The sequence below is a fragment of the Oncorhynchus gorbuscha genome, linkage group LG05 (genome assembly GCF_021184085.1).
Source record: "Oncorhynchus gorbuscha isolate QuinsamMale2020 ecotype Even-year linkage group LG05, OgorEven_v1.0, whole genome shotgun sequence".
Classification (NCBI taxonomy): domain Eukaryota; kingdom Metazoa; phylum Chordata; class Actinopteri; order Salmoniformes; family Salmonidae; genus Oncorhynchus; species Oncorhynchus gorbuscha.
This window is the reverse complement of record NC_060177.1, coordinates 52473331-52486447: the sequence shown is the minus strand read 5'-3', so window position 1 is coordinate 52486447 and position 13117 is coordinate 52473331. Positions and strand designations below refer to the sequence as shown.

General features: G+C 41.2%; 1 protein-coding gene across 2 annotated transcripts in view; it reads right to left on the bottom strand.

Moving 5' to 3' along the window:
• LOC124036023 (disabled homolog 2-interacting protein-like) overlaps positions 1–8584 on the bottom strand; it is a 105419-nt gene extending 96835 nt beyond the window's left edge. Inside the window, exon 1 of one of the 2 annotated variants that reach the window (XM_046350077.1) lies at positions 8409–8584. In XM_046350077.1, coding sequence (XP_046206033.1) covers positions 8409–8448 — 40 coding nt within the window. In that variant the 5' untranslated portion in view covers positions 8449–8584. The remainder of the gene's footprint in view (positions 1–8408) is intronic. The other variant, XM_046350076.1, reaches the window with a different exon arrangement.
• Between the last annotated feature and the right edge of the window lie 4533 nt (positions 8585–13117).

Here is a 13117-nt window from a genome sequence, read left to right as displayed (position 1 = left end):
TAGATGTTGGAACATTTCTGCAGGGACTAGTGAGGTAACAAGAGCATTAGTGAGCTTAGGCACTGATGTTGGGCGATTAGACCTGGCTCACAGTCAGCGTTCCAATTCATCTGAAAGGTTTCGATGGGGTTGAGGTCAGGGCTCTGTGCAGGCCAGTCAAGTTCCTCCATACCAATCTCGACAAACAATTTCTGTATGGACATCTGTGCACGGGGCATTGTCATGTTGAAACAGAAAAGTGCATTCCCCATACGGTTGCCACAAAGTTGGATGCTCAGAACCGTCTAGAATGTCATTGTATGCTGTAGCGTTAAGATTTCCCTTCGCTGAAACTAAGGGTCCTATCCCGAACCATGAAAAACAGTCCCAGACCATTATTCCTCCTCCACCAAACTTTACAGTTGGCACTATTCATTGGGGCAGCTAGTGTTCTTCTGGCATCCACCAAACCCAGATTCGTCCGCCGGACTGCCAGATGGTGAAGCGTGATTCATCACCTCAGAGAACGTGTTTCCACTGCTCCAGAGTCCAATGGCGGCAAACAGTTTTTGGGCTGACTTTGCTTCCAAAGGCAGTTTGGAACATGGTAGTGAGTGTTACAACCGAGGACAGACAATTTTTAGGTGCTATGCGCTTCAGCAGTCCCATTCTGTGAGCTAGAGTGGCCTACCACTTCGCAGCTGAGCCGTTATTGTGAAGTATAAATGTCTAACAGCAACAACAGCACTTACAGTTGACCGCCCGGGGCATCTCTAGCAGGGCAAAATTTGACGAACTGTCTTGTTGGAAAGGTGGTATCTCATGATGGTGCCACGTTGAAAGTCACAGAGCTCTTCAGTAAGGCCATTCTACTGCCAATGTCTATGGAGATGGCAGGGCTGTGTGCTCAATTTTATACACCTGTCAACAACGGTTGTGGCTGAAATAGTCTAATCCACTAATTTGAAGGACTGTCCACATACTTTTGTGTATATACACTATACTGTGTATGTATAATATAAACTTATAAATATAGTTCAACTGTCGAACCCCATCAGAACCCAAAATATAAACTTGTTTTACTCCAATGTTTGTAAGAAGTACATGTAAACAAACACTGTATACCAAGCTAGCACTTAACAGTCTGAGAACCATATGTTTAAGAGTTTTGTGAGAATGTCATTGTCATATGGTTGTTTTGCATACAACCTTCCCATAACTTTCTGGGAATTGTGCAGGATAGTTTATTGGCTTTGGAAGATTCTCAGCACATTTAAGGAACTTGACAAAATATATATTTCTTACTTTAACTGGATGCATCTTAAAAAGTTCTAACATGGTTACATTTCATTTCAATTTTGGCAATGTACTAGTTCAGAGAACATTAAGAAGCAACATTCTTCTGTGGGAATTACAATACTTCAGCATAATGTTTGACTGGTTTCCTCTGGGTTCTATTTCAAGTCATGTTCTCAGAACATTAAGAAAATGTTCCATAAAAACCACAAGAAAACATTAGTAACGTTCAAAGAACGTTATTTAAAAAAAATAGATTCCGTTCTCAGTGACAACAAAACTCTGTCCTTTATCTTGTTAAGTGCGTTAAAGTGTAAGCTTGGGCAGTATACTAATATATATACACACACACGCCAGCTGGATATGTTATAACTTAACTGTCTAAAATGTGACAAATGCTCTGCAGTTGTGCATTTGGTTTGCTAATTTAGTAGCTAGTTCGCTTCATCCAAAATCAAGTTTCTCTTGGTAACAGCAGAGAATCCCCTCCTAGATCTAGATCCTTGCTGTTTAATAATTGTTTTGTGCATGCACCAAACTGCGAGTAGCATTTTTTTGATACTTCTCTAACTTTTTGAGCTGTGATGTCTGTCCTGAAAATAGTTTAGGTCAGAGACTGTACAAAATGTTCGAAAAGCGCTCATTAGCATTCTCTATGGGATTTTTACATCTACTTGTTAGCATTGTTAACCTTTGGATTAGAGGCTGTGGGGTTCAAAAACTGCACCCATTGTGTTCAGTGCCAGTATTACTGTCACGACTTCCGCCGAAGTCGGTCCCTCTCCTTGTTCGGGTGGCGTTCGGCGGTCGACGTCGTCGCTCCACCTTTCATTTTCCATTTGTTTCGTCTTGTTTTCCTGCACACCTTGTTTACGTCTCATAATTACTATGTGTATTTAGCCCCCTGTTTCCTCCATGTATGTGTGAGGTATTGCTTATTTGTCGAGATTGGCACGCTTCCGGCTGGTTAGCGCCACGTTTGATGTATTACCTGTGTTTTGTGGCAGCCTGTACTTTGTTGGCAGTACTTTGTGCTGCCTTACTCATTTTGGGCATTTGGTTTTGGTGGCGCTGTTGCGTTCTGGTCTTACTATTTGCCTCAGTCAAGTGCTTCAGGTTCACTCATCTCTGCTCTCCTGCGCCTGACTTCCATGCACCAGCTACACCCACCGTTGACAATTACAGAATATCCCGGTATGGCACAAGGTTGGTTTGAAGGTATGAGAATATGGATACCACCCAAGCCTATTTAGGTGTATTGGCCCACTAATTGGCCACTCCTGATCCTAATGAGTGTTTCCATTGAATTGGGGTCTGTTTTAATAAACAAAAATGAACAGCTTTGTAGGAGTTTAAAAAAACATGGCTTGCTAGCAGAGGACTAATTCCAAAGCCAGAGAACAGAATATCACAGGTTTGAATCTCAATGACACCGTGCCAAAATAAAAAGAAATGTGTTTGCATGATTAATGCCTAAGCAAATTCATTTACATTTGTCCCATCTGTGCTTGGAGTTCTGAACAGCTAAAGGGAAAAGTCCACATTTTTCAACTTCATATTCATCTTCTCCAGCCCAATCCCAACATGTGAAAATGCTGCGTTTCTATGTTTTCTTATTCATGTGATCTTTACCAATTGTGAGTAGGCATTGCCTACTAGTTGTCTACTAATTGATTGATGATGTTTACTACAAAGCATAGAAACATAGCCATTTTCACATATGTTGATTTTGGGGTGGTACTGGAGATTTTGAATATGAAGTTAAAAAAAGTGATGTTTACCTTTAACCCAAACTAAGATAGCAGGTTTATTAAGTCTTATTGAAACATTCAGTGAAAGTTAAGAAAAACCTCCAAATAACCTTTACATTATATTCAAAACTTTTAGAGAATGTTCTCAGAAAATGTATTTAATTTCCTTCAAATAACCTATAAATTCCATTCTCAGGACTTTTATAAAACCTCCCAGGAAATAGTTTAGGGAACCTTCCTCAGAACCCCCCTGCAACCTAAAAATGTACATTCCCAGAACTGGAGAAAAGTTCACTTCCATTCTCAGAATGTTTAAAAAAGCATTCAGTTTTACCGGTCGGGAAACTTATGGCTTCGTTCCCAGAACCAATGGCAAACCAAAAACATATGTTCCCACAACTTCCAAGGTACCAAATGTGCTAGCCTCAAATATTGGTTAAAGCGATTGTGATATCATGGATGGTCAGTCCATAGCTCTGTCTATGAATTTGAGAGTGGTTACATATTTCCTCCAGGCCCACCCCTCTACGTTTTACCAAAACAGTGACGACACTTTATTGTTTCAACTGTGGCTTGACCCTTTAAAAAGAGACACAGTGAAATGTATCATTTTTTCACTTACATAAGATTGATAATAATACAGGGCTTTAAAAAAAAATATGGCCTTGTTTTTGGGAAGTTTTTTTATCCAGTCTCTTGAACAAGGGAGCTTCATGGTCCATAAAGAGGGGTAATGTTTGTAAAATAATAATTTTCTTTCTATGCTGTCACTGCAACTGGTATGTCTGAACTTGTACATTGTTTATGGACTGCAGACGTGAACGTTTATGAAACTGTTCCTATTTTTAATCCCAGCAATCCACTGGGCTTTAAGCAACTATAGGGCATTATACTTCCAGCCCTGGATCTCTTGGCTAGACAAAAAAAAGCCCAGTAAAACATGTATAATGAGTATAAATAGGAGGGTGAAAAATGGCTAAGGACTGGCCTGCATCTCTGGTCTGACGCCGTCGCCTGGTCTACAGCCCATTGCTATGAGTCTAGCATTGTCTCTCACTGCATGGTGCACTCCAGTCTATTGGCCTAACAAGCTGTGCGAGACAGAACTTCCTGAGCGGAGGACTATAGAAACAGAGAAGATTGGGCAGAGGATTTATACAGCTGCTTTTTTACAGACAAAGACACTTGTGTGCAGCATGTGAGGTCAGCAAATTGCCCTGACGTTATGACGGCTAGCGGAGCCCTCGCCGAAGGAATTCGAACTTCAAATGTCACAAGCCCACATGCTTTTACATGTTAATATGTCAAAGATGGAGCACGAGCCCCCGTCTGTCCGTCCGTCTTCGAAAGCTCAACAGTCCAACAGGTCAAATATTTCACACCAAGGGCAATATTTTGTCAAACCTTGTAGTATAATTTAGTCAAACTTCATATTTGACAACTAAAATCAGTTAGTCCGCTCAAATACAACTGCGCTGAAAAGGACCCTTATCATTACTGCAAACATTTCATAGAAATGTAAAATCTGCTGAATCACTCCCTTGCCTTCAAGGTGAATTGAAGTGCCAAAGTAAAACCACAGAAGCACATAGCATGAGCAACGACAGCTTAGACTTGTTACTTGATTCAAAGACAAGCCGAAGAATGACGTTAAAATTGAGAAGTGGCAGCCTCATCTTTTCACCTTCGTAACATGGGAAGAGCAGATGTCAGCTAGCCTTCATGTCAAACATGCTTTCACAACAGTACAGGATAAACCACGTGGATTTAGAAACACAAAATATACCATCGCAAAATATAGACTAAAAAAAGGTTGAAATGTAACATCTGTCAGTTTAAAGCTAGGTACGTAATGCATCTACGCAGTTCAACTCCCACAAAGTTGAGTCAAAAAGAAGTGCACCATTGTTCAGTCAGTCATCCCATTAAATTCAGAGGCAAGCGGTTTTCTTTTCAAGAGAGCGAAAATGGACTGGGACCCAATAAAATGTCATCCTCATCTTTTTTTACACTATATTTCAGAGCTTGCTGGGATTCACTGCCATTTTAAACTCAAATGGCATTAGCAAGCCGTACCATGTTTTTTGAGGGCATTGTAATTGATACAATATGCAAATAGATTTCTATTTGGTACAAAAACTGTGTGTTTTTGGTCACAGAAATAAGGCAGACACTTATGTACACTGGAATAATTGTTCAATCTGGAGGGGGGACTCATCCCGAGCAGACATTTCCTTCCATGTAAGAGGGGATAAAAACTTGTTAACTTGCATTAAAAAAAAAGTTAAAACATGGGAGATTTTTGTAAGCCGCCATACAACACATTACAATTTTATACTTTTTTGATTATGTTTGCAATACGCCCGAGTGGTTAGGTTCTTTGGTTTTCGGCTTGTAAGACATCCTGTATCCAAATGTTGGCAGTGAATATGACAACTTTGGTTACTAGGGAGACATCTAAATGACAAGATGAACAACAGATGGGACCCAAGTGTAATGCCACTGAGGTATGTACATCTGTTCTTTCTCCCCAACAGTACCCTCTGCGGGGCCGGTAAACAACTGTTTGCATCCTGTTTTCAGGGGAAATTAAAGAGAGCCTGTGACGCAACTTCCACTTTTGGACGTTAACAAGGCGACACACCATCTTAACTCCTCCTCCACATTTACTGGATCGGTTCAACTGTGCAGAAGAGAACCTCTCCCAAAAATGTGTTCGGCTTCCCCAACAATAGTTAAGATCCAGATCCTCAGCTGCACCATCGAGAGCGTCCTGATCGGTTGCATCACCGCCTGGTATGGCAACTGCTCGGCATCTGACTGCAAGGCACAACAGAGGGTAGTGCGTACAGCCCCGTATATCACCAGGGCCAAGCTTCCTAACATCCAGGACCGATATAATAGGTGGGGTAGAGGAAAGGCCAACAAATTGTCAGACACTCCAATCAACCAAGCCATAGACTGATGTCTCTGCTACCGCACGGCAAGTGGTACCAGGGCGCCAAGTCTAGGACCAAAAGGCTCCTACCCTCAACAGTTTCTACCCCCAATCCATAAGACTGCTGAACAATAAAATCAAAATGGCCACCGGACTATTACATTGACACCCCCCCCCCTATTTGTTTTGTACACTGCTGCTACTCGCTGTTTATTATCTATGCATAGTCACTTCACCCCAACCTACATGTTCAAATGACCTCAACTAACTTGTACCCCCGACATTGACTCGGTACCGGTACTCCCTGTGTATAGCCTCGTTATTGTTATTTTTTTGTGTGTTATTTTTTACTTTAGATTATTTGGTAAATATTTCCTTAACCAACAGTGCAGTTCAAGAAGAGTTAAGGGCTTGTGAGTAAGCATTTCACGTTAAGGTGAAATTGTGTATTTCGCATGTGACAAATCAAGTTTGATATCATCTCTCAAACTAAAATAACAAATTCATCATAGGCTATTGTAGAGCTGGACAATATGGACAGATTGCCGCGATAATGATAAACAGAACAACATGTTTATAACGTTAATGTACACCTTTGTTTTTATTACCCTTTAAACGACTTACATTTATTGGTTGTAGCCATCAATTGTACCATTTTAACAATCCCTCAATATTAATTAAGTAATATTATTAGCAAACTTATTTCATTTCAAGCTTCCTATTTCTGTAGTATAGGCTATTTATCGTAAAGAACAATATCAGCAAAATGCCTGCGATAAGTGATTGGTATCGATCATTGTCGCTTTATTGTCCCATCTCTAGGCAATCGTCAACTCGTCATTGCAACACAGCATTAAAATGTTGACTCTAATTTCATGCTAAAGCAGATTGTCAATTTTGATATGTCATCAGGATTATGCTAACTCCTTGTGTTACATCTAGGGCTAATGCAGGCTGTCTGGAGCATGTAATCCCTTACAGTGTTAACAAAACAAATAGTTCTGCATACTTTAGAGAACGATGAGATAGCATTATGTCAAAATTGACTGTTGATATCGATATTTCACATTTGAGGAGGAATTGATGATTGTGTTTTTCAGCCATAGTAGTCATCAAAAAGGCCCATACCAGTATCTTTCTAGACTGTTCGCAAGGATATTCTCGTACTGACAGTGACTCCTGCAAGTGCTAATAAAATTCATTATTCATCACACCACAACATTGCATGCTCGTGAAGCTAAGAAATGCAAAAATATGCATTCACATTAACCATGGGGCATGTTAAATAGAAAAATAGGTTGATGTCTCCCTTCAAACTCATTCAAACGCTAACGTACTAAAGAACAGTATAAGAAAATGGGTTGATCATATCAGGGAACTGACATGAATTCATTGGCAGTCACACAAAAAAAGCTTACCTGGCAGTCATGAACAAAGGGGTGTCTAGATTACATACTGGTGCATCAAGGGTTGTTTGGAACACAGACAATTTTACACTAGAGGAAGACCGTCTGAGCATCAGGATGGATGGCTATTCTAACCCATACTAGAGTGTGTACTGTAGATAGACAATTACTTCAAATTGGATGAAGCAGATAGTTGTGGGATTTTAATATTTCCAAGGAAGGTTGGACCAAACAGTGGTTTTGGTATGGTATTCTCGTGACAACTGTTAGTGGCACAGAGCCCGGCTAATAAAACGGAATAAATCCAAGTCAGCCAAGTGTGGCTCTGGAAATATTCTAACCTGGACTCATGTTGGAACTAAAGCCACACTAAGTTGATGGGTATTTAATACAAAGTAGAATTTATCCTCAACCGTTCATTGAACAGTTGTTCTCCTGAAAATATTATACATGTACAAGCTTTCAAGGCAAACAATTACTTCTCCCTTCTCAAAAATGTAACGACTCCTACACGTACTCACACTTGAACCGGTGCTGCGCACTTTGCACAATATTCATGCTATTCTTTAGAAGACGCATAACCAGATTTGTATGGGTCATTCAGCCCACAGAGTACAGAGTGGAAATCCAGTTGCGGCAAGGATTGCTTGAATTTATTCTGAGACAGAATAATATTTATATGGATCTCTTTGTACAGGCATTATAAGCTAAAAGTGTCCACTCACTTTTTTTTGACTAAAGCATTCACATGGACTAAGAATTATTCCTAGTAATGTCAAACATCCTCTTGATTACAGTATTAGTAACCCCCCGGCATCTGCTCTGTCTACTCGAACAAAACATCTGATTCATAGGAATTCCACATGCAATCTGCATCAACAGCAAACAACCCCACTTCACTAGAACTCCAATCTGGAAATGAGTGAAAATGAAGCACAAAGAGAACAGCCGATCTTGCTGATCTCAAAGCTCCCATTGCCACGGGGACAGAGGCAGACTTCAACAGGTTGTCTGCTTGATTTAACAAGTTGCCCTTACCATTGTAGCTCCCCAGTTCGGCCGCGTTGTCCAACTCCATAACTTCAAAGCACCGAATGAGGCATGCTCCTCTCTGCCAATTGTGTTTGTGTGCTTGCGGATGTAGAATCAAGTGAGGCACTGAAACCTAGCCTCGTCTCACGCCTACCAGAGTGAGTAGCGATGCCTGGTTTTGCAGGGGCTGCTGTGCTGTGTTCTGCTTGCTGCTGTGCTACATCTGGCAGCCTTTCCAAGTCTATGATTAAGTTGGGCTCAACATAGGGCCTCACTGCCAGCTCTCGCTCCTCAACTCTTAAAGACACAGCACATTTTTTATAATCTGCCTTTCACCAGATGGTCACTAAACAAATTCAGAATCCCTCTCACTTCAGTTCTCTGAGATCCTGACCAATGGCCATCGACAACCAGATCCTCCACTACATGAACACGCGGTGATGTAGGAGCAACCGTAGAGTTGACTTTACTCAGCAGCAAGCCGTCACTGTCTAGAATACGACTGCATCCTAAAAACCAACAAATCCCTTTGAAAATGGCATCGATAGGAGTCTGAATCATGTGTTGTAGTGTCAAATTTGACTACAAATTGTAAATATAATAATTTTGGTCATAAAGTCAGTCTCATCTAAAACGGAGTTTGGAACCTCAGCGCGTCACTAGTACATGAACGTTGGGTTTGGATTACAATTATGTTAACAAATCATGCCCCCTAATTTGTAACCTTTAGCCTATATAGTTTTTGTGTTTCTAAATGCATTTGATTTATCCTATACAGTGTCAATTTTTAGCATGTAAATATTGGTGGGGCAAAATAAAAACATTTGGGATGCATGCCAGCAAAGCCTTTACACACCACTAAACAATACATGAATTGCACTATAAATGTGACAAACGGTGCCTACCAACTGTTAAGTCCTATATAAAGCTGTCCCAACACCTTACCACTGCTACACCTGGCTTTCAGCGTAGCCTTGTCTGGCAGCGAAACAGTTCATTCAGCCTCATTTACTGCCGTTTAAAAAAATACATAGCTGATATGGCTGACTTGCTTAAACAAATGTGGTTTCTACTGACAATTGAGATGTACAAACTATGGCATAAGGGGATGACAAGCAGATAAGAGACAATCTTTAATTTCGATTAAGACATTAATGAGCAAGCAATGACAGACGTAGTCAATATAACTATTTGTTCAGCACTTGAAATGTACAGCGATAGAATTCAGAACATGGGCTGTTCTTACAGTGTACAAGTCAGAACCGTAGGATAAATAAAGGGGGCATATAAACAGACAATGGAAGCTCTTACAATATTCAATTACATTTCTCTAAAACAGGTTATAGGCTATATGTGCACCACAAAGTCAGAACAGTAGGCAAAATTAAGAGGTGCTATACCAAATTATTAGGGTGAGGCACATTGAACACTGTTTGGGTCTTTGCGTGTCAAAAAGAGATCATGTCATATAACACAATTTGACACATCAAAAAACACAATTCTATTATAATGTTGTGTGTGCTGAATTTGTAAGTGCAAGCCAAGAGCTACCACTACTATCAGTAGCACTGTCAAAGCTGTTCAAAAAAGGTTGCACACACACCGGGCCATGAACGATGTGTTTACAATACTGCGTTGGTGAAAATAGACTAATTATTAGGGTGAGGCACATGGGCTACTAACAGCTTACATACACTTACTATTACTTTCTTAGCTACAGTATACATAACTCCCTTGCATATTGCAGTAGCATACAACACATTTTTGGACTCACATTGTGAAGGTGGCGCATAGGTCCATTGTGGGCAAATTTTGTCATCAAAGTCTGGCATTCTCTTGATTTATGGTGGGTACTGTAAAAAACAACCACAGCCGCTCCATTGAATTGCAGGCTAACGTTAGTGGTTTCTTTGCAATGCTTGCTGTTAGCCACTGATTCCTTCCAAACGACTCATTGTTGAATTTGCGATTTCCAACTTGCTGTGTGATCTTTATGTCCAATTGGCGATGAGCACCGATATGTTTTATCTATAATATCTCTTCATATGACAAGAATTAAAAAGGATTAGCCAGTAGATTGTCAACTTGGTTCATGATGATGACTGCTAGCTAAGACTTTGAAAGTAAGATGTTGACATGATCAGTCCAAGTGTACATATAACGTGATTTTATCTACATTGAAGTGATTTTATCTGTGGCCAATGACCTTGAGCCTGCTTGGAAGGGCACTTGTAATATAACTATGGCAGGACCCAAAGGGTGTCTACTTTTACTAAGCACTTAAACTTGGAGATGATGTATTGTCCCCATGAATGACAGAACACTGAGCCATTCATGGCGCAACGCTCCGTGTTATCTGCTGGCTTGCCCCACCACCACAGAAAGCACTGAGCTAGGCTTAAACACCTGCATTTTGGAGCTGCCTTATTCAAGAAAAAAAAGGAGACCATGTGTATGCAGCTTTATTAACTGAATTATATATATTTTTCAAATTACAAACTGATATGTGACATGTATTAATGTAAAAAATAACATGCAAAACAGGGAAGCCCCAAAAAAATAAAATAATAATAATTCTATATTATTTTATGCTAAAAATGTGGGGCTAAAAACCTGCCCTGAATGACAGGTCACCACTGATCCTATACTGTTGTGAAAGTATATTTTACATGAAGGACACTTCGCTTCCTCATTGAGGGAATCCTATTAGTCTGGACCGGTTGAACAAGGTAATGGCCCGTCATTGGCCGAAAGCGAGGAGGGAGGAGTGCCCTCCTTAAATCAATTATGTTGTCAACAAGGCCGCTAGTTGCATCGTCCAGAAACATACACCTCTGTTCATGCAATAAATATTAGAATTTTCAAACTAGTTTTCATTGGGAAGGCAGATAATAGGATTTTATCAAAAACAATCACTTGTGCGCGTGAAAACAGAATACTAATTATCGCTCCACGTGCTTGATTACGTCACTTTTGTTTTGAGCAGACTTCGCAATCAATCAGAGCGGGGCACCTGGCTCATGCCCAGGAGGCAGCCCGGCACCAAAACGAAAGCAATCACTTTTCACCCGGTTCAAACTCATCCCACAGGCCAGATTAACAACTCCCCTCATTGAATGGGGCTCTGTTGTTTTATCGCCCCCCAAAGCGTTCAAATCAAAGGATCACGGCCGTTTGAGACTGAAAAGACCTATACTGATTGACCAACCAGTGGTGTTGAATATACCTGTACAGATGTAGCATTTTAATATGAACCTTTTTGTCACGAGGATAATAATCATGCAGCAGGTAGATTTGCATGTCTATTTAATATGCATAATCGATGCCAGGAGGCAGCTGGAAGCAGTGTTTGTAGACTATACAATCATTTAGACTGCAGGTCTACTGGACGCCAGTTCAAGTAGCCTGGGTGGCTATGTGCAGGCTACATCGCTTCTCGTGTGAATTCTTGTGTGTATTATAATAAAATAGACCATATGTATAGGGGGTAGATGTATTTTTGAGTAGGGAAAATCTGTTTTTTTTAGATCAATTATTTTATTATATGTTCAAGTCAAGCAATAGGCAAAATAAATTCATGGTTATCTCAGTAACTGTGCGGTCCAGTGGATAAAGCTGCTGATAACGGCACATACACTTGAGTAAGATACACAGTCAGTGTACCCATGTCAGAGACGCAAACCCGGTCTCAACCTTTAAGTCTTTACTGAAGACTCATCTCTTCAGTGGGTCATATGATTGAGTGTAGTCTGGCCCAGGAGTGGGAAGGTGAACGGAAAGGCTCTGGAGCAACGAACCGCCCTTGCTGTCTCTGCCTGGCCGGTTCCCCTCTTTCCACTGGGATTCTCTGCCTCTACCCTGTTACGGGGGCTGAGTCACTGGCTTGCTGGGGCTCTCTCATGCCGTCCCTGGGGGGAGTGCATTCGGAAAGTATTCAGACCCCTTGACTTTGGCCACATTTTGTTCCCATTCCTCTCTGCAGATCCTCTCAAGCTCAGTCAGGTTGGATGGGGAGTGTTGCTACGCAAATATTCAAGTCAGGGCTTTGGCTGGGCCACTCAAGGACATTCTGAGACTTGTTTCCGAAGACACTCCTGTGCTGTCTTGGCTGTGTGCTTAGGGTCATTGTCCTGTTGGAAGTTAGAGCATTCGCCCCAGTCTGAGGTCCCGAGTGCTCAAGGATTTTCATCAAGGATCTCTGTACTTTTCTCCGTTCATCTTTCCCACCTTCCCATCTGGTCTTCCTGCCACTGAAACACATCCCCAAAGCTTCACTGTAGGGATGGTGCCAGGTTTCCTCCAGATGTGATGCTTGGCATTCAGGCTAAAGAGTTCAATTTTGGTTTCATCAGACCAGAAAATCTTGTTTCTCATGGTCTGAGAGTCTTTAGGTGCCTTTTGGCAAACTCCAAGCAGGCTGTCATGTGCCTTTTTACTTGGCTTCCGTCTGGCCACTTTACCATAAAGGCCTGATTGGTGGAGTGCTGCAGAGATGGTTGTCCTTCTGGAAACTTCTCCCATCTCCACAGAGGAACTCTTTCAGAGTGACCATCAGGTTCTTGGTCACCTCCCTGACCAAGGCCCTTCTCCCCCGATTTCTCAGCTCTAGGAAGAGTCTTGGTGGCCCTAAACCTTTTCCACTTAAGAATGATGGAGGCCACTGTGTTCTTGGGGACATTCAATGCTGCAGACATTTTTTGGTACCCTTCCTCAGA